This window comes from Anser cygnoides, chromosome W (genome assembly GCF_040182565.1).
Source record: "Anser cygnoides isolate HZ-2024a breed goose chromosome W, Taihu_goose_T2T_genome, whole genome shotgun sequence".
Classification (NCBI taxonomy): Eukaryota; Metazoa; Chordata; class Aves; order Anseriformes; family Anatidae; genus Anser; species Anser cygnoides.
Genome location: NC_089911.1, coordinates 1375786 through 1398365, shown reverse-complemented (window position 1 = coordinate 1398365; position 22580 = coordinate 1375786). Strand labels below are relative to the sequence as shown.

Here is a 22580-nt window from a genome sequence, read left to right as displayed (position 1 = left end):
TTTCCTATTCGAGCTTCTTGTGTGATCAGTGCAACCTACTTCCTCCACGTAGCATCAGTTGAACATCCAGCCCAGCACCGGCAGTCGAGGTGCCAAGAGGAGCTATGCTTCAGTACCAGCCACTTCTGAAGCAGCTCGAACCCCTTCATATGCTGCCAATATCTCTTTTTCAGTTGGAGTATAGCAGGTCTCAGATCCTCTGTATCCCTGACTCCAAAACCCTGGGGGTTGACCTTGACTCTCCCCTGATGTTTTCTGCCAGAGGCTCCAGGTGGGGCCATTCTCCCCAGCTGTGGTGTAGAGCACATTTTTTACCTCGTCCTGCATGGACTGCCTAAGGGCTACTGCATGAACTATCTCCCATTTAATTAGTTCAAAGGCATATCATTGCTTAGGGCCCCATTTGATATCATTCTTCTTACGGGTCACTTGATAGAGTGGGCTTACAATCAGACTGTAATTTGGAATGTGCATTCTCCAAAAACCCACAATGCCTAAGAAAGCTTGTGTTTCTTTTTGCTAGTTAGTGGAGACATAAATGTTATTTCGTTGATCACATCCACTGGGATCTGACGATGACCATCTATCTTGCCATTTTATTCCTGAAAAATGTATCTCATGTGCGGGTCCTTTGACCTTACTTTGTTTTATGGCAAAACTGGCTTTCAGAAGGATTTGGACTATTTTCTTCCCTTTCTCAAAAACTTCTTCTGCTGTGTTGCCCCACACGAGGACGTCATCAATGTACTGCAGGCGTTCAGGAGCTTCCCCCTGTTCCAGTGCACACTGGATCAGTCCATGGCAAACGGTAGGGATGTGTTTCCACCCCAAGGCAGTCGATTCCACATGTACTGGATGCCCCTCCAAGTAAAAGCAAACTGTGGCCTCCACTCTGCTGCTAAAGGGATGGAGAAAAATGCATTAGCGATATCAGTTGTGGCGTACCACTTGGCTGCCTTTGATTCCAGTTTTATTGAAGTTCCAGCATGTCTGGCACTGCAGCACTCAGCAGTGGTGTGACTTCATTTAGGCCACAATAATCCACTGTTAGCCTCCACTCTCCAATAGACTTCTGCTCTGGCCATATGGGACTATGAAAGGGTAAGCGAGTTTTGGTGGTCACTCCTTGGCTCTCCAGTCAACGAATCAGCTTATGGATGGGAATCAGGGAGTCTCGGTTGGTGCGATGTTGCTGCTGGTACACCGTTGTGGTAACGGATTGGCACCTGTTTTTCTTTAACCCTGAGCAAGCCCTCAACAGAAGGGTCCTCTGAGAGACTGGGCAAGTTAGACACCTTTTTAATTTCTTCCGTCTCCAAGGCAACTATACCAAAAGCCCACCTGTACCCTTTTGGGTCCTCAAAGTACCCTCTCCTTAGGTGGTCTATGCCTAGGATGCACAGAGCCTCTGGGCCAGTCACAATGGGATGCTTTTGCCACTCATTCCCAGTTAGACTCACTTCGGCCTCCAATACAGTTAGCTGTTGGGATCCCCCTGTCACTCCAGAGATACAGATGAGTTCTGTCCCTTTATAGCTTGATGTCATTAGGGTATACTGTGCACCTGTGTCCCCTAGAGCCTTATACTTCTGTGGGTCTGACGTGCCAGGCCATCAAATCCACAGAGTCCAATAAAGTCCTTTTCCTCTACCTGTCTGGAGGCAGGGCCCCTCCAGTCCTGGTCATAGCATTCATTACTCTGTCTGGGGGACTGCTCACTGGAAACTGGATCAGTAGTTTTCCCAGAAGAACCCCCTTTTGCAATTCTTTTTCCTTACAACTCATGTGCCCGTGCCTCTATGGTCAAGGTAGATTTTCCATCCTGCTTCCTCATGTCCTCTCCATGGTCACGTAGGTAAAACCACAGGGTGGCACGGGGTGTGTACCCACTATATCCCATTTCTTGAGCAGAGGGACTCTCATTTCTAATAGCTGAGATACTGTTTCGTACATGTGGGGAGGAAGATATATTCTCTTTAAGTTGGTGGACCTCTTGGGAAAGTTTCTCCAAAGCATTCTTTGAGTTGATGAACTGCTTGAGAAAGTTTCTCCACAGCAGAGATGCAGTTCCATAGGGAAGAAGAGACTTTCTTCGTACTGCCAGTATTGTCCAGCCAATTCATTCACTGTGTGGTCCTTTCCATCTTTCCATGTCATTACTGCCAATGAGCTAGGGTACAACGATGGTGCACTCCATACAAATTTCCTCCACGTGGGTCGCGTGCACTGGACTTCATCTGGATCTTTGGATAGCTGTTCGTTGTCCAGGTCATCATAAATCACCTCCAGCACAAGTAATTCCCGCAGGTACTAGATACCTCTCTCCATAGTGTTCCACTTGCCTGGGTGACATATTACATCTTCCTTGAAGGGACACCTGTTCTTCGCGCCTGACTGGAGTCACTTACAGAGGCTGAGGACTTGTGCCCCCTTTCCAATCTCTTTATCAGTGCCCCCTTCCCTAGCGAGAGATCCCAGTTGCTCATCTTCTCTGTCCTCTAATTCCAGGCTACTGGCCCCATTATCTCAGCATCAGAGCAGCCAGGTGACAATGTGCTCAGTGGATGATGGATGAAATCTTTTTGCACATCTCACAGCTCACCCAGGAATAGGGATCAGGTGGTTAGTGCCACGTTTATGAGATCTGCCTCTTTCTCTTCCTGTTCCCGTGATGGCCCTGCTTCTGAATAGCCTGCCTCATCCTCTTCTTCCTCTGTCCCCTTCTTAGTAGGAGTTTCTTCCCTTGCTAAATGAGCTGACTTTCGCATCCTTTGTTTCGTCTTGTGTATAGGGGTGGCAGATACCAGCACGGGTTGGTTCTCTGGTTCAGCCACAGGACCTGTCACAGGGGTTGGAGTGGCCTGTTGCGAGGCTTGGAACAGATCCAGAGGCATATTCTTCCTCTTGAAGGTGCTGAATAGCATTGAAGAGTGTTTGATAGGCACAGGCAAAGACCCCAGCACAGTGCGGCAAGCTGTAAATCTCCGGCATTGCCAGGATATGAGCATACATTTTTAAAACATTCTATGAGTTTTTCAGGATTCTGTACTTGTTCAGGGGTGAATTCCAAAACCATTGGAAGTGGCAATCATGATAGATACCTGCCTATATCCTCCCACACACCTTGCCACCCATAACCATCCTGCCTCAGGGAAAATCTCTGGTTGGTATTTTTAAATAGATATACCATAACCATAGACAAAAGTTGAAACACGTAGGAAACATAGATCATGCTAGTTTCAACATCTCCAGAATATTCAAAGTTTTCCAAAGCTATTTTAACTTGTCTGGAGTAAAGGGTGTGCTTGTTAATAGCTTCCATAGTAAGGTTCCTGAAGTGCAAAAATGATGGCTATACTGAGTACAAATACCGTTTTACGTTCATTGTCGGTGTAATATGAGCACATACTATATACAAAGTGGCAAAACCTGGCTTTAGATATTGCTCACCATCTGCCGACCAATGCTCAGTCCCTCCCTGAGCAGAGGTCCCTCCCCCGCCCAACCTTCCCCATTTTTATTGTTCAGCATGATGTCATATGGCATGGAATATCCCTTTGTCCAGTTTGGGTCAGCTGTCCTGGCTCTGTCCCCACCCAGCTTCTTGTGCACCCCCAGCCTTCTCGCTGGCATAAGAAGCTGAAAAGCCCTTGCCTCTGTGTAAGCACTGCTCTTCAACAACTAAAACATCAGTGTGTTATCAACATTATTTTTCTCCTAAATCCAAAACATGGCACATACCAGCCACCGTGACGAAAATTAACTCTATCCTAGCTGAAACCAGAGCAAGACCATTATGCCTTGTCCTACCACTATACGCCTTTGTAAAAAGTCTCTCTCCATCTTTCTTATAGGCCCACTTTAAATATTGAAAGGCTGTAATAAGGTATCCCCGGAGCCTTCTCTTCTCTAGGCTAAACAACCCCAGGTCTCTCAGCCTGTCTTCATAGAAGAGGTGTTTCATCCCTCTGATCATTTTTGTAGCCCTCCTCTGGACCCACTCCAACAAGTCCATGTCTCTCTTGTGCTGGGGGCCTCAGAGCTGGATACAGTACTCCAGGTGGGGTCTCACAAGGGCAGAGGAGAGGGGGAGAATCCCCTCCCTCAACCTGCTGGCCACTCTTCTTTTTATGCAGCCAAGGATCCTGGGCAACCTGCTGTATGTGTCCCTGCTTGAGCAGTGGAGTTGGACCAGATAATCTCCAGAGCTCCCTTCCAACCTAAACCATTCTCTGTGATTTTGTGTGATTCTGTGTGAATTGGGAAGCCAGTGAAAATTACTAAGCTTTTAGGGTAGGATTTTCAGCCTGCATTTTTTTGTATAAAATGCTTCATGGAAATTGCATGGTAGATTTAAAATATATTGCAATGCTAATAGTCTTTTCACATTTTTCATTTTATGTCTGTATGATGCATATTAAATATTGCATGTCTTACAATATAGAATATTAAGCTCCTTTCAGTAACTTTTTTGTTCTGTTATCAGTGAGTGTTTTAAACAGGGCAACATAACTAAAAATAATTACTGTATTTGCATGACGATGTTCATGGCTGTATTGGGCTTACGTGGCAAGGTTTTGCCAGCAGGGGGCTGCAGGGTGGCCTCTGTGAGAAGAGACCAGGAGCTGCCCCCATGTTGAACACAGCCTGTTCCAGCTGGCTCCAAAAGGGACCCGCTGCAAGCCATACAGCAAAGCTGGTGGCACCTTTGTGAAAGCATAGTTAAGAAAGGTTTTAAAAAAAAAAAAAAAAAAAAAAACAGAAAAACACTGCATGGCAGCTGTGTAAGAGAGGAGTGGAGTGAGAGAAACAACCCTGAAGACACCAATGTCAGTGAAGAAGAAGACGGAGGAGGTGCTCCAGGCGCTGAAGCAGAGGCTCCCCTGCAGCCCATGGAGAAGATCATGGTGAAACAGGCTGTCCTCTACAGCCCATGGAGGAACACATTGGAGCAGATATCCACCCTGCAGCCCGAGGAGGACCCCACACTGGAGCAGGTGGATATGGCCTGAAGGAGGCTGTAGCCTGTGGAGAGCCCATGCTGGAGCAGACCCCTGGCAGGAACTGCATCCTATGGATAAGAGCCCATGCAGGAGTAGGTTTTCTGGCAAGAACTGCAACCCATAGTGGACCCAGGCTAGAGCAGTCTGTTCCTGAATAACTGCGGCCCATGGGAAGGAACCATGTAGAAGCAGTTTGTGAAGGACTGCACCCCGTGGGAGGGACCTCTTGCTTGAGCAGGGGAAGAGTGTGAGGAGGAAGGAGCAGAAGAGATGAAGTGTTATGGACTGACCACAACCCCTATTCCCCCCCCCCCCCCGCCCCGCCCCGCCCCGCCCCCGCACCGCTCAGGGGATGGAAGGCAGAAGAATCGGGAGTGAAGCTGAGCCTGGGAAGAATGGGGGGTAGGGGGAAGGTCGTTTTAGTTTTGGTTTTAGTTCTCACAATCATACTTTGTAATTAATTGGCAATAAATTAAATTAATCTTCCCCAAGCTGAGTCTGTTTTCCCCATGATGGCAGTTGGTAAGCAATCTCCCTGTCCTTTATCTTGACCCTCAAGCTTTTTCATTGCATTTTCTTCCACTGTTCTGCTGAGTAGGGGGAGTGAGAGAACAGCTTGATGGCACCTGGCGGCCAGACAAGGGTTAACCCGCCACAGTGGCGATAATGGATTTTATTTTATTTATACAACAGTATAACACATCTTTTCATACCTAAAAACTGTCGATGATGTTGACTTTGGGCAATTATAGTTTGTTCAGCAGATGTGCCTGTCTGTTGACCACTTCCTGTGAAGCCATCTGCAACTCCATCCACTTTTTGCACAGGCTTGTACCTACAAAAATATCAAATACAAAATTATCCGTTATGTTTACTTTTTCATAAGTGCGATATTACACTCTGTTCTGCCTTATTTCTCAGTCTCAAAATGCAGTTTTGCTAGTTTAGATACAAGTAAAAAATAACATCAGAAAAATTGTAGTAAGGAAAGCCAGAACATTGGCGATGCATTATAAAATTCATAAAGCTGATAGCACAGCACAACTACCAATTTCTAGTGGAATTTAGTTTAAAAACTAAGACCTAAAGCTCATTTATACTAAACAGAATCAAAATCTTTCCTTTTCCAAAGAACTTGCAGTCCCAGGAATCAAGTAGCTCAAAAATAAGTTTTCATCACCTTAAAAGGGGCCATACTACTCTTTGGAGACAAAGGAAATGAAATAATTTTTAAATGCAACAAACTTCTCATGAGCTCAGAAGGTCTGAGAAGACTACTCAGACTTAAACTCTTCATATGTTAACTCACAAAAGCTTTTATAAAGGATAAAAGGAACAAAAAGACTAGTAGGAATGCTGGCTTGGATGGTCAGATGCTAAGATCATCACACTGACAGGCTGAAGATCCAGCCTGCAATTCCCCACACATCTAAAAATTAATTCTGTCCCATTGCACTGTGCAGATTATAAAGCTTTGTACTAACTTTAGGATTGTCAACACATTCCACTCTGGAAACTCTCCTCTCAAGAAGCAGTTGAGTCAGCTCTGAGCATGTTCTCATTTTGATCTTACTAAACAGAGACTAGTAATGCTCCGTGTGACTACTTAGATTTTAGCTTATGAGAAAGCTCCCATAAGAATCAGGCATCCAAAATTCTGGGCATTCCTGACATTTTTAACTATACAATAACATAGGACGTGATATTATGACGGTGTGCTCCCCCCCCGCCCCATACTTCTCGTTGCCCAGAGAAGTAGTGGATGCCACATCCCTGGAGGTGTTCAAGACCAGGTTGGATGAGGCCCTAGGCAACCTGATCTAGTGGGTGGCATCCCTGCCCAAGACAGCAGGTTTGTAATTAGATGATCTTTAAGGTCCCTTCCAACCCAAAGCATTCTATGATTCTACGAAACTGAATGATTGTTGTGAGTATGCTTCACTGGTGGAGACCAGATAATGCTAAGTGAGGATGAAGCAAAGAGCTGTTGGTGTCCATGAGTTTTCTCAAATTCAGGACCTGACCCAGCAGAAAAGCCCCATTCTCTCACCAGCTGAGTAGCTTATTGGGCTGGGGGAATAGACAGACACCATGGAGCAGGGTGAACCTTCCACAGTCCCTATTAAATCTCTACGTGAGGTCTTTATAGCCATCACAAAAGCTGCTTGCATACAAGCCATGCACAAACGAGACCCATAATGTCCCACTACCTGCTACAGGAGATTTTGCAACGGTAAAGTCACTGATTAGAGAAGCCCTGGAAATTCTTAAACCATACTTAGTTGCAAAATGAGATGAGATCAAAAGAGACACAGAACATAATGCAACACAAGGTGACAATGTGCAGAATGTCCTTAAGCAACTCCCTACATGGGCAGAATTAATGCACTGCATTGTTAACCATGAAAAATGTGCTGGGAGGATGCACCAGCTGAAAAAAAAAAACAGAACTGAACACCTGCGGAAGAGATCATAAGGTGAGGAGACCTGTAAAAATGGGAACAGAAACTGAACTAAAGGAAAATAATTCTAGAAACCTACAAGTGCAATCTTGAGAACAGAGAACTGAGTTATGGAAAAAAGCATTAGCTCTACGCTTTCCCAGAACTGCAATGCAAGGTCAGCCTACTGCCATTATCTTGAGTGATCAAAGCATTCCACACAGGAGATACCAGCGAAAGGAGGTATCATATTCCAGAGAACCATAGAATCATTAAGGTTGGAAAAGACCTCCAAGATCATCTGGTCCAACCATCCCCCTACCACCAATATCACCCACTAAACCATGTCCCTCAACATCAAGTCCAGCCTTTCCTTAAACACCCCCACGGATGGTGACTCCACCACCTTCCTGGGCAACCCATTCCAATGCCTGACTACTCTTCCTCAGAAGAAATTTCTCCTCATTTCCAATATGAACCTAGCCTGGAGCAACTTGAGGCTGTTCCTTCTTGTTCTATCGCTAGCTATCTGCGAGAAGAGGCTGACCCCCAGCTCCCCACAAGTTCCTTTCAGGTAGTTGTAGAGAGCGATAACGTCTCCCCTGAGCCTCCTCTTCTCCAGTATAAACAACTGTAGCTCCCTCAGCAGTGTGAGAAACAAAGTTGTGTTCTTTCAGTAGAGAATTACTTTTCTGTATTCCAGTGTAGTTGTGTAGTCATAATAAGGAGAAATGCTAAGTAGATAAATGGACAGTAGAAGGCCTCACTGTTCCAAAATAAGGTAGAAGCTTGAGAAAAACAGGATGAGCAGTGTGAGAACAGTAAAACAAAGATCACAAGTTCTCAAAACATAAGAAAGGAGAAATTAAAGGGTTGAAAAAAGGAAAAATTGTACATATATGGTATAGAGGAGCGTCGAGTAGCTTGTGAACCTGTAGTACTCAGCCAATGAGGAAACAGGGGAGGTGATCAGGCGTCGGGTAATAGGGAATAAAAGGTTATGATTTGTTTACTAAAATGTGCTCCTGATTGACAGGACACCCACCACTGCAATCGCGAATAAAATAGCTTCACAGAAGATCCTGTCTGAAGAAAATTATTTGAGATTTTTCTCACAGCTGCTCCTCATAAGACTTGTTCTCTAGACCTTTCACCAGCTTTGTTGCCTTTTTCTGGACACACTCCGGGGCCTCGATGTCTTTCTTGTAGTGAGGGGCCCAAAACAGAACACAGTACAAAAGGTGCAGCCTCACCAGAGCAGAGTACAGGGGGGCAATCACCTCCCTGGTCCTGCTGGCTACACTATTCCTGATACAAGCCAGGATGCCATTGGCCTTCTTGGCCACCTGGGCACACTGCCGGCTCATGTTCAGGTGAGCATCGACCAACACCCCAGGTCCTTATCCTCTGCACAGCTTTCCAGCCACTCTGCCCCAAGCCCGTAGTGCTGCATGGGGTTGTTCTGACCAAAGTGCAGGACCCAGTGCTCAGCCATGTTGAACCTCATCCCATTGGCCTCTGCCCATCGACCCATCCTGTCCAGGTCCCTCTGCAGGGCCTTCCTACTGTCCGGCAGATCAACACTCCCCCACCACAACTTGGTGTCATCCGCAAACTTACTGAGAGTGCACTCAATGAGGGTGCACACATGGAAAATAAGGAGGGGATTGGTGACAGTCAACATGGCTTCACTAAGGGCAGATTGTGCCTGACAAATCTGGTGGCCTTCTACGATGGGGTTACAGCCCAACTTCCCCCCCCAACTTGGTATCGTCTGCAAACTTACTGAGGGTGCACTCAATTCCTTCATCCAAATCATCAATAAAGATATTAAAGCGGATGGGCCCCAACACCGACCCCTGGGGAACACCACTCGTGACCGGTCGCCAGCTGGATTTCACTCCATTCACCACCACTCTCTGGTCCCGGCCGTCCAGCCAGTTTTTAACCCAGCAAAGAGTGTACCTGTCCAAGCCATGGGCTTCCAGCTTCTCCAGGAGAGTATTGTGGGAGACCGTGTCAAAGGCTTTGATGAAGTCTAGGTAGACTACGTCAACAGCCTTTCCCTCATCCACCAAGCAGGTTACCTGGTCATAGAAGGAGATGAGGTTGGTCAGGCAGGACTTGCATTTCATAAACTCATGCTGACTGATCCCCAGGTTGTTCTGCACATGCTGTGTGATTGCCTTCAAGATGACCTGTTCCATCACCTTTCCTGGCACCGAGGTCAGGCTGACAGGCCTGTAGTTCCCCGGCTCCTCCTTACAATCCTTCTTATAGATGGGTGTCACATTAGCAAGTCTCCAATCATCCGTGACCTCTCTGGATGACCATGACTGCTGATAGATGATGGAAAGCAGCTCGGCAATTACGTGCGCCAACTCCCTCAGCACCCTTGGGTGGATCCCATCTGGCCCCATGGAATGGTGACAGTCCAGGTGTTGCAGCTGGTCTCTAACTGCTTCCACCTGAACTGTGGGGGGTTTCTTCGGCTCCTCGTCCCTGACTTCCAGTTCGGGAAGCTGCGTACCCTGAGGATAAGTGGTCTGACTGTTAAAGACAGATGTAAAGAAGGCATTAAGAACCTCAGCTTTTTCCTTATCCTCAGTAGTCATGTTCCCCCCTGCATCCAGTAAAGGATGGAGATACTTCTTGGACCTCCTCTTACCATTACTATATTTGTGAAAACATTTTTTGTTATCCTTTACCATAGCGGCCAGGTTGCACTCGTGCTGGGTTTTAACCTTTCTGATTTTCTCTCTGCATATGCTGGCAACTTCTTTGTACTCTCCCTGACTTGTCTGTCCCTTCCTCCACCGGACATAAACTCTCTTTTTCTCCCAGACACTCAGCAAAAGTTCACTGTTCAGCCATGTCGGTCTTCTTCCCTGCCGGCTCATCTTACAGCATACAGGGACAGCCTGCTCCTATGTCTTTAAGACTTCCTTCTTGAGGAGCGTCCAGCCTTCCTGGACCCCTCTTCCCTTCAGGACTGACTCCCAAGGGACCCTCCTTACCAGCGACCTGAACAATTCAAAGTCTGCCCTCGGGAAGTCCAAGGAAGCAGCTTTACTGACCCCCCGTCCTGACTTCACCAAGAATAGAGAACGCTGCCATTTTGCAGTCACTCTGCCCGAGACAGCTCCTGACCACCACATCACCCACCAGTCCTTCTCTGTTCGTGAACAGCAGGTCTAGCGGGGCACTTCCCCCCTGGTAGGCTCACTAACCAGCTGAGTCAGGAAGCTATCTTCCACCCACTCCAGGAACCTCCTAGACTGCTTCCTCAGGGCTGTATTGTATTTCCAGCATATGTCTGGGAAGTTGAAGTCCCCCACAAGAACAAGCACTGGTGATTGCACGACTTCACCAGCTGCTTGTAGAATGCTTCATCCATCTTTTCATCCTGATTTGGCAGTCTATAACATAACAGACACCCACCAGGATGTCCGCCTTGTTGGCCATCCCCCTGATCCTTATCCATAGGGACTCGACCTTATCATTCCCAGCCCCAAGCTCAATATCGGAACACTCTCTAATACCTCTCTGAAGATCTTATAGACATCCATTGCAGCACTCCAGTCATGGGAGTCATCCCACCACGTTTCAGTGATGGCAACTAGGTCATAGTTTGCCTGCCACACAATGTCTTCCATTTTGACTCTGCTGGCACCAGTTCCCAGAAAGGGAGATAACCCTCTTCCTCCTCCCTAGGAAGGTATTGCAGGACATGAAGCAAAAAAAAATTAGCGAAGTCCGGATGGCAATTGGGCCTGCCTGTCTGGAAGTTGGAGGCTTATCAGTGGGTAAGTGTTGATGGCCCATACATTTTGATTCCAGCTGGTCCTCAAGGGCAATTTGTGAAGTTTTTAATTGATACAGGAGCACATATTTCAATACTAACACAAGATGCCAAGAAGCTGGGTGTGCAATCCAGACGGCAGAGTTAAGATTACCGGTGTGAACAGAATGGAGCAAACATTTTTTGCCAAACTGCCAAGGTCAATTTATGGCTCCTGTGTGAGAAGCACATGCTGGCTGCTCTCTTTGCAATTAAAGGCCATCATGAAAGTATTTCAGGTTTTGATGTTTTAAATGGACAAACTGATGAATGGCAGTATGTGGTCTTTTGACTCTAACCTCAATCCCAGCCCCAATAGAAATAGGGAGTCTATAGTGTATGTACTTTGCACAGCCCCTGCACTCCCTGATTCAAAAATTACTAATGTACCACAATATCTGATTTCTTCTGTGGCATGAAATGGAATTTCTGAAGTCATAGCTGATCTGGAAAAATGACAAGTTTTCTCTAGAACCCACTTTCTGTATAACTCATCTGTCTGGACAGTTCAGAAAACAGACAGGAGGTGGTGGTTAACAATTGATTATTGGTGCCTGAATGTTAATATGCCCCCCCCCAGCTGCTGTACCAAACATTGCAAACATAACAGCTATTTTGCAGGCAGCTGCATACCCATGGATGGTGACAGTAGATGTAAAAGCTCATGCAAAAGATAATCAGCTAGCCAGGAAGTGGAAGGGTAGATGAGCTAACTAAAATTAGAAAAATCACTCTAAATCCTGAGTGGCATCAGTTGGGAGAATGGCTACATCAAAACCTAGGTCATACCAGTAAGGAAGCACTTTACTTCTCTGCATAGAGTAAGTGCTGGCCCATAAACAGAAAAACTTGTCAAACTATTCTTACAGAATGTCCCCGGTGCAGATTGAAATTACAAGCAGATGATCCTGCTAAAGCACCACCTCCACATATGAATGAAGGGAAAACTTTATGGTCTACCTGGCAAATTGTTTATATTGGACCATTCCTGTGGGATATCGATACATCCTCACAGGAGTGGAAGTAGTCTCCGACTTGATTATGGCAATTAAATGTCGGAAGGTTGATTGCCAAAATGCACTGTTAAAGGATATAATTCCAAGATATGGAGTCCCACAAGCAATCAAAACAGATAGGAAGACTCATTTGATATCATTGGGTGATAGGGGGACCTACACACTCCCTATCACCCACAAGCCTTGTGATGGGTGGAGTGAATGAATCGGACATTAAAAGAAAGAATAGCAAAAATATGCACCCGTACTGGATTAAAGCATCCATATGCCCTGAACTTAGCCCTATGGGATGTCCGGAATGCATCAAGGCAACCCCTAGGGCTAACACCAGCCAAAATTCTCTTTGGTAGACATTTAGCTATACCAGGAACCTTTATCCAAGCGAACACCAGCCTGTTGGATGGAGATGAACAAGTAACTCAGTACATAATGTACTTACAAAAACAAATTGAGAGCAGTCATAAATATGCACAATGGTATCATCCGGTACCACCCAAATTACAGGTGCATGATATACAACTAGGGGATGAAGTGCTGATTAAAGTGTTTTCAAGGAAAACCAAGGAAGACTCCAAATGTGAAGGACCGTATATGGTACTATTGTGTTCTTATTTCATTGTTAAATTTTAGGTAAAGAGAATTGGATACACCATTCTCACATCAAATGAATAATGAGTAGCCAATCAACTGAGAGATAATAAAGCCTGGCCTGTGATCTGAAGAATCCTTACACTGGGAAGAAATGAACTGGGACATTTCACTATTTTTTGTACTATCAACCCTGATGACTACTATGGCATAGCTAAGTATAACAATGACAAAAGTTCCAGGTGATCTAGATAGTAGTCTGTACACATCCAACAACTCTGTAGGGAGAATGGTATACTTAGACTATACAGGGCCACAATGTGGCTGTCTGCATCCAGAAAAGAAAAAGGCAAGTTTCACCTTCTGTTGCAAGATGAATAGGAAAAAGACTTTAACTATGTCACAGGTAGGGGATGGCAACTCCCAATGTCCCAGTAGTGACAAATGTTGATAAATAGTGCATTTCAGTGGCTACACTACTACCACCTTTAGGAGAGCAATCAATGTGACATGAGGAAATTAGACCAATGACACTACCTACCTCTCAACCCACCACAATTAGCTTAACTCCAACCTCATCAGTAAAAGACGAATTGATCCCACAAATTTCTGAAATTGGGCCATATGTAATCAAAGACACAGGCCAACAAAAAGTGTTATTTAATCCATCATGGATACTTAAATGAGTAGAACCAATGATGCAAATTAATATTTCCACAATCAAGCCAATTTGTTCACCATTTCTAAGTACATCTTATGCAGGGTGGCTGGCATGGTAACATGGACAGACCTTTGCCTCTCCTGGCGGACAAGGACAGATATGACTGGTATCGTAGGAACAGGATTGGGAGTTTTGAATACAATAGATACAGAAATGCTCATAAATAAACTGAGCACAACAAAAAGTGATCTAAGCAAGTTAGAGCATCCATTGTGATATTCCCTATTAGCAGTAGGAACCAACCAGTGGTTAATATCTGTTGCCTCAGTGGGAAAGAATTAATGAAAGAGACCATGATTTGATTGTGGATACGCTTGGTACAACTCAGACCAATGTGTCACTACCTCTAGGTTGTATCCAAGGTCAACTATGGATGCAGACTGCCATAGCAGTAATTATAAGGGAAGGTGAGGAAGGCACTTTACCCACGGCAGTTCAAAAAGTTATTTGGGATAATGCAACCACATTTGAGAAAGAATTCCAGTCCTGGTGGTATTTAGTCAGTTTCACTTATGACCCTATCAACAATAAGGCTATGGCTTTTGTCTTAACAATATGCAATGCATCAGAATATACTATATATCCAATCGTTGCATTGGGCTTACATCATAATGGGACTATACCCATTAGAACATAGAGTATGAGCTTAATGAAATGGGGACAAATGGCAAACTGTTGATGTAGATGCATGCATTGTGCAGGAACAACAAGGATTTATTTGTGAGAACAACACCATCAAAGCCCAGGACATCTGTCTAAACACAGAACAAAATGTTTGTCACTTTGAAATACACCTTAATGAGACTCCTGTAACTGTGCTTATATATATTGGCAAGGGGTGTGTTTGTATGAGAACCCTCTGTGAATTTATATTCGTAGGGAGTATTGTTGTAAATACAAGTAATCATCCAAATATCTGTATTTGCAATTTTACTATGATTATGGGATGTGACTTTAATTACTCAGCTCCTGTTACGTCTCATCAATTGTTAAAATCAAATTACAAATTATATGAGAGTCTACTGCCTATTCCTATTGGAATGAACCTCACATTAGTGAAGAAGCTACTGCAACATGATGCTTTGCACAAATTATATATGAAGTAATGGACAGAAAACCTTTATTACCATCCATCATGATGGTTGGTAAATTCAGGCTCTGCATCACCTGAACCTGGTATGTAGAGCTGATTGAGTAACAGTGAGCAGCATTGTGTGGGGGCCTGGATAACACTGATGGGGAAGAGTGGATGTGTTGACCAAGGATGGCACCTGATCAGAGCCTACCCCAATAACAGAAGCCACCCTGGCTTGGGAAATAACAGAAGACATCCTGTCCTGAGAGATAACAGAAGCCATCCCGCCCTGCAATAAAGAACTGCCAATCTGAAGAAACATAATGTATATGTGTTGAGAACTGATTGGACTATAGCAGATGAAACAAAGATTGTATGCGTATAAGAAAATGGGAAATTTTGAGTGGGTTCCCTCCTCTGAGGCACCCAGCTCGAGCTGATATATGGGTACCATTACATTCTTTCTGTTTTAATTAAGAGTCGACTCTGAGTGAATTCTGGATACCTGGGAAGACCCATTCTACTACGGGAAACAACGTGATCCCCTAACAATTCAAATATTTACTGAGTCTCGATTTTTTGTATTATCTCAAAAATCCAATTAATGCACTTATACAATTTATTGGTAGTCTCTATTTTCATTAAAAAGAAAGCCTTATACTCTTTTGGCTTGCTGATAAACAAACTCTAAGGGTTTTAGAAAAAGAAGCCAAACTAAGCTCTAAAAATTTCAGGGAACTACAGGCTAGTCAGCCTCACCCCAATCCCTTGGAAGGTGATGGTGCAGCTAATCCTGGAAACCACTTCCAGGCACATGGATGAGAAAATCATCAGTAGTCAGCATGGATTCACAAAGGGGAAGCCATGCTTAACCAACTTGATAAGTTTCTATAATGAAATAAGTGGCCTGGTAGACAGGGAGAAAGCAGTGGACATTGTCTTACCTGAATTTAGGAAGGGATTCTAACAGAAAGGGATTCTATAGGTACATTGCTCAGAAAAGAAAGGCCAAGGAGAGTGTACCTCCTCTGATGGGTGAGAAGGATGAACTGATAACAACAGACATGGAGAAGGCTGAGGTACTCAACAACTTCTTCGCCTCAGCCTTCACTGCCAGTCAGGCTTCCCAAGGATTTCGTTTCCCTGAACCTGTAGATGGAGGCTGGGGGAGCAAGGTCCCACCCACTGTAAGCGAAGAGCAGGTTCAAGACCACCTGATGAAACTAAACAAGTACAAGTCTATGGGGCCTGATGACATGCATCCCAGGGTCCTGAGGGAACTGTCTGATGTAGTTGCCAAGCCTCTCTCCATCATATTTGATGGCTGGCAGTCAGGCAAAGTCCCTGGTGACTGGAAAAAGGGAAACATCACTCCCATTTTTAGAAAGGGTAGAAAGGAGACCTGGGGAACTACAGACCCGTGAGCCTCACCTCTGTTCCTGGAAAAGATCATGGAACAGATCCTCCTGGAAGCAATGTCAAGGCACATGCAAGACAAAGAGCTGATCCAAGACAGCCATCATGGCTTCACCAAGGGTAAATCATGCCTGACCAATCTGGTGGCTTTCTATGATGGAGTGACTACATCAGTTGACAAAGGAAGACCAACTGATGTCATCTGCCTGGACTTTTGTAAAGGCCTTTGACAGGGTCCCACATGACATCCTGGTCTCCAAATTGGAGAGAGATGGATTTGATGGGTGGATCATTCAGTGGATAAGGAGTTGGCTTGAAGGTCACACCCAGAGAGTGGTGGTCAATGGCTCTATGTCCAGGTGGAGGCTGGTGATGAGTGGCGTCCCTCAGGGGTCTTTCCTGGGACCCCTGGTACTGTTTAATATCTTCATCAATGACATAGACAGTGCAATGGAGTGCACCCTGAGCAAGTTTGCAGATGACACCAAGCTGAGTGGTGCAGTCAGTACAACAGAAGGAAGGGATGCCATCCAAAGGGACCTGGACAGGCTTGAGAAGTGGGCTTACATGAACCTAATGAGGTTCAAGAAGTCTAAGTGTAGGGTGTTGCACCTGGGCCAGGGCAATCCCAGACATGAGTACAGACTGGAAGAAGAACTCACTGAGAGCAGCCCTGCAGAGAAGGACTTGAGGGGTTCTGTTGGATGTAAAGCTCTACATGAGCCAGCAGTGTGTGATTGCAGCCCAGAAGGTCAACTGCATCCTGGGCTGCATCAAAAGAGGTGTGGCCAGCAGGTCAAGGGAAGTGACTGTCCCCCTCTACTCTGCCCTTGTGAGGCCCCACTTGATGTACTGCATCTGAGTCTGGAGCCCCCAGCACAAGAAGGATGTTGATCTGTTAGAACGGGTCCAGGTCCAAAGGAGGGCCACAAAGATGATCAGAGGGCTGGAGCATCTCTCCTATGAAGAAAGGCTGAGAGACCTGTGGCTGTTCAGCCTACTGAAGGCTCTGGGGTGACCTCATTGCATCCTTTCAGTACTTAAAGGGGCTTATAAAAAAGATGGAGAGCAACTCTTTGCTCAATCAGATACTGACAGGACAAGGGGGAATGGTTTTAAACTAAAAGAAGGGAGATTTAGATGAGAGGTTAGGAGGAAATTCTTCACTCAGAGGGTGGTGAGGCACTGGAACAGGTTGCCCAGAGAGGTTGTGGATGCCCCATCCCTGGAGGTGTTCAAGACCAGGTTAGATGAGGCCCTGAGCAACCTGATCTAGTGGGTGGTGTCCCTGCCTACGGCAGGGGGGTTGGAACTAGATGATCTTTGAGGTCCCTTCCAACCCAAGTCATTCTATGATTCTTTGATTCTATGACTTTAGGAAGAGCTTTGACACTGTCTCCCATGAAATCCTCACAGAGAAGCTGCTGATGTACGGGCTGGATGGGCAGACAGAGAGGGGAATTGAAAGCTGGTTGAACGACTGGGCCCAGAGGGTGGTGATCAGTGGCACAAAGTCTAGCTGAAAGCCAGTCACTAGCAGTATACCCTAGGGGTCAACACTGGGTCCAGTCCAGTTCAACTTCATTAATGATTTGGATGATGGGGCAGAGTGCACCCTCAGCAAGTTTGCAGACAACACAAAACTGAGAAGAGTGCCTGATAGCCTTGGCTACCCCCCCCCCCCTCCCCCCCTGCAGGACAGGTGTAGAAAAGGAGCAAGAAAGCTCGTGGGTCAAGATATATATAGGGAAATTGCTTACTAATTACCATTGTGGGAAAAAACAGACTCAACCTGGGGAAAATTAAGTTAATTTATCACCAAATAAAGTAAAAAAAAGTGAAATTATTAATTCAGGTAGCAGGAAACAAAAAGACAAATATTAACATACCCTTCTTCCCCATTTTCCCAGGCTGATCTTCATACCTTCATTCCAGACTCCTCTTTTCCCCACTTTGTTATTACTGCAGGTTACACATAGTCCCTTCAATAAGGCAATGAGCAGTGTAAGGAGGCAGGCAGGTAGCTGTCATGATCAGTACATAACAGTATCTCTCTTCTGCTCCTTCCTTCTCACACTTTTCCTGTGCTCCAGATTGGATTCTCCATGGGCTGCCGTTCCTTCATGAAAGAACAAACTGCTCCAGTGTGGTCTCTTCCACAGGCTGCTCTGTAAATACCTGCTCCGGTGCTATGGAGTACCTCCTTCTCCTCCTTTTTCTCTGACCTTGGTGTTTGTACTGCTTTCTCACACACTCCCCTCCCCCCCCCCCCCCCCCCCCCACCTGTGTGGTGTATTTTTGCCCTGTCTTAAAAATGTTTTCACAGAAGTACCACCAAATTCGCTGACTGGCTCAGCTTTGGCCTGCAACGGGTCTGTTGGTGAGCCAGCTGAAACTAGCTGAGTGTGGCACAGAGAAGCCCATTAACCACTAGCAAATCCTTGCCCCACATACCCAATAACATGAATGTGACATATGTAGGAAAGTTGCATGACCTTCAAATCAAGAAAGAATGAAGAAAAGTGAGCTGTAGCATAAATTCAGTCTACACCATTTGTCAAGAAGTAAAGAACTAAAGGTGCCTACCCAATGAGATGGAATTGATGGAAGGGGGTTAAAATTGATAAAACTGAACAGAAAAAGCTGACATAACTGACAGCTGATTCAAAAGGACAGAAGATAAATAAAATTTTCCAAGAATTTTCCAGAAGGGAAAAGGAAACATTTGTGATTCTTAGATTCTCTTCACTCTGAATGTCTTCTTATAAGAGAATTATTGCACAGATGTTAAAATGATTTTTTTTAGTTCTTAAATAAGATTAGAAACATTAATAAAAACAGAAAATGAAGATTAATACTATAATTTGCTTTGTTAGGACTAAGTCCTTTAACTCACATGAAAACATGCTGGAGTTCTGAATAATGAAAGATAAATTTTATATAAGTTACAGATATACATCAAACTTCTCAAATATATACTAAGCATGTTTCATAACTATAGCAAAGTCTTAGTTCAGAAATACAGTTGTTGTTTTTTTAAATGCAATGCAGCTTAAGAAATCATGGTTTGCTATTTTTGCTTTTATTGTTTGGATGTGGCTCTTTTTCCCCCCTTCTCCAAACCCTAGCTTCTGAGGTCTAGTAAATACATGAGAATCTTGATTTTCATTAAAATAAATAACAAAATACATGGATGTTTCCAAAATGTTCAGAAGAACTGTATCATATTTTAATGTTAGTATCACTTTTTATGAGTTTTCAGGTATGTGCTCTCTCATGTCTGCTGGTATCAGACTCCAGTAATATCTGACAAACTGACAAACCTTTATTTTTCACAGAAGTTAAGCAGTTCATCTTTGCCACATAGATAAGGACAGGTAAGTCTTGAAGAACTAGAAATATGAAAAAAATACGTTCATCTAACACCGTACCTCTGTTTCTGCTGCATGGGTTGTTGTCTCATAGCCATATATTGCATATCCTCTTGTAACCGATTAAGGGGAGAATCTGGTTTGACACGAATCCCATAATAATGATATTTGGAATTTCCCCTTTATGAAAGAACAAAAATAGCATTTTTATGCTTATACAACATACTTTACATTTTGCCTTGAATGGAAAACAGTACATACAAGTTAGGCTTGACTTTCCTCTCACACTAGTATAAAACTTATATAACTACACCAGCTTCTGGAAATCATTTCACTTTAACTATATTTTCCAGCATTTGACCATTACATTTCATTTAAATAGAATAAAGAAAGTAAACCATATAAATGACTTATGCAGTCATGGGGAATAAAACAATTCTATAAATGGGGTATGCTTGTGAGTGAGTGAGGGTGTATGTATATTTCACTAGTCAACTTCAAACCTGATCAGCTGGAAAGCATGAATAGAATTGGGCTATCTGTATTCATGCTTATGTGAGCGCTGTTGGTGTCTACGTGGATGCTGGTAGAGACATTACTCTGTTAGCTTGTGTGGTTGACTGTGATGGTGTCATGTCTGCATTTGCATCTTTGGAACACATTCAGTCTCATGACTATCTGGACATCCAAATGGGAACAACAGAAGCTGCATCCATTGGACTGAGATAGGAGATATCTCCTGCGTCTTAAGAGTACACAGAATTTGGCAATACCAGACTGGGAAGTAGTAATCCCCTAGGTCCTGAAGTCCACTGGATTTGGCAACTCCTTTAACATAAGGTTTTAAACATTTTCTGTTTGCTTGTTTTTGTTTTTTTGTTTAATATACAAGCTTCATGTTCACAATTATTATTGATATTTTCTATTATACTTTAAGATTTCATTAATGCAAACCTGGTTCCCAGTCTTCTGGTCCGTAATCCCATGAAGATTGACCGTATGAGTTTCCCAAAGGAAGCAGCATTGACTGGATCTAACTTGTGCTCCTGACAATGACGTAAGTAATGACTGTAAAGGGTACTTCTGGGGAGGCTCACTCCTTCTGCAGTTTCATAGTTGTCTAAAAGCCATTGGAGCTATATCAAATATGAAAGATTGAACATATGTAAATTCAGTGTTACTCTACTAAAATAATCTTAACTGCACAAAACAAACCTTAGATATTTTTAAGATCACTCCAAAGGCATATTAAAGTGACTTTGTTCTTCAAGCTAATATAATCTCTTTAATTCTCTTTAAATGCTAGATATGCAATGATGCCTTAGTATCTTTTAGAATTACAAGGAAATAAAACTCACTGCACTTGTGACCTCAGATAGCTTCACTTCTAAAAATATTTCAGATTCAGTACCATACATTAACATTTTATAAAGTTATTTTTGCTTTGATGACAAATTGTTCTTGCTCCAAGGAAATAAAATAGTGTAATTTGTATAAATTGCAGAAAACAAACTGCTTGGATTAAACAGAGCAACTTAACACTTCTGTAGTTTTGGAATTTTATACTGCTTCTCTTCACCTGAAATTAACAAAAGACAAAAAAATAGTTTCTTCTTTGTATTTGGAAGAAAATAAACCCTACTCATTTAAATGAAGTACTATTAAATATAAGGTAAAAGCAATCTAGATAACACTAAAACCTGGTACATCTGTAAAATATTATGGGCCCAGTTCCTTTCTGTTGTAAGCTGTTTGGCTTTGACTTTGAAGAGGAACAGAATGAGTTTTTTTTTCCTCCATGTAATTAGTATCTAATAGTAAAACAGTATCTAATACATCATTGTAACTTAAACATAGTATACATTCAAAAATATAGAACAAATAGTAACTAACATACACACAAAACCCAAATAAAACAGTCACTTTAATGACATTGAATGGTAGAGGAGGATGACAGAACAAAATGGAAATATTTTTAGACTGTTCATATGTAAATTCTGTGGTTTCAGTTTTTTGCGATGCTAAAATTTTACATAGTGTACAACCCCCTCCCCCATGGTTTCATATCCTTGGAATTTCCCTTCAATTTCAGCTTGAGCAATTCCTAAATTTTGTTTTCTCCTTGCATTTACTTTGCGTATTTTCTTAATTATGTCAAAACAAATCAGCATGATCATCCAAATTTTACAGGTTCACAAATCTTACTAAAATTCTGGGCTTAGTTTGAGCATCCAAGCCATGGATTTGTTTTTGGCATTTGGAACAAAATTTTATTCCAGTGTGCTGGAGCCTCACACAAGCATATAATTCATTTCAATTCAGTCCACCAAAGCAATTAATATGACAAAAATATAAGTGTATGAACTACAGTAAAAGATATAGAATGTTTATGGGACATTCAGTATGTTACTCTGCAGGGTTATTTACTAATAGAGCACTGAAAAAATTCTGTTCCACTAATGTTTGGTATAATTTGTAATTTAAAGAACACAAATATCAATATTTTAATGTCCATTACTCATGAAATATGTTTCTACTGACCCTCCTTTATTGCAGAATTACTAAGATTTAGATTACAATGAATATATTGGATGTACAGTTCTGTTTTAGTCAGTTGTGGGCAATTTACCAAGCACAATAAATAAAAAATGCAAAAAATTTTTACTGTAGACCTTTGAAAGCCCATCTTTATGTTTACTTTCTTACAGAAAAGATCACCAGCACTCTCATGGTTAGGTTTCTAAACAAGAGCTCTATGCAAAGATACAGGAGAAGCAAGATTCAATTACCCGGACATTTGTTGGGAAAACAACACAGTGGTGCCCACGTTGTCTATCAGGTTCCTGGAGTGCACTGAGGGCTGCTTCCTGCTACAGCCATGCTGACTGGGAACAGCACATTGCTAGATTTACTGCTCGTAAACCGAGAAGACTTACTTGCCAACATAACTACCAATGGTAGTCTCAGATACAGAGATCATAATATTGTGGAGTTCAAGATCTAGCTGAGCACACTGAAGACCAGTAATAGGACAAGGACCCTGGATTTTGGAAGAGCCAGATTCAATATGCTCAGTCCATCTGCAAGGGATTCCATGGGAAGCGTCTG

At 43.5% G+C, this 22580-nt stretch overlaps 1 protein-coding gene across 4 annotated transcripts in view; it reads right to left on the bottom strand.

The window, feature by feature from the left end:
* Positions 1-22580, bottom strand: part of LOC125181335 (transcription factor RFX3-like) — a 232222-nt gene that overhangs the window by 47718 nt on the left and 161924 nt on the right. For all 4 annotated transcript variants that reach the window (XM_066987566.1, XM_066987565.1, XM_066987567.1 and 1 more), the window contains 3 exons: positions 20427-20608; positions 19533-19652; positions 5717-5838 (listed from right to left, as the gene is read on the bottom strand). In XM_066987566.1, coding sequence (XP_066843667.1) covers positions 5717-5838; positions 19533-19652; positions 20427-20608 — 424 coding nt within the window. The remainder of the gene's footprint in view (positions 1-5716; positions 5839-19532; positions 19653-20426; positions 20609-22580) is intronic.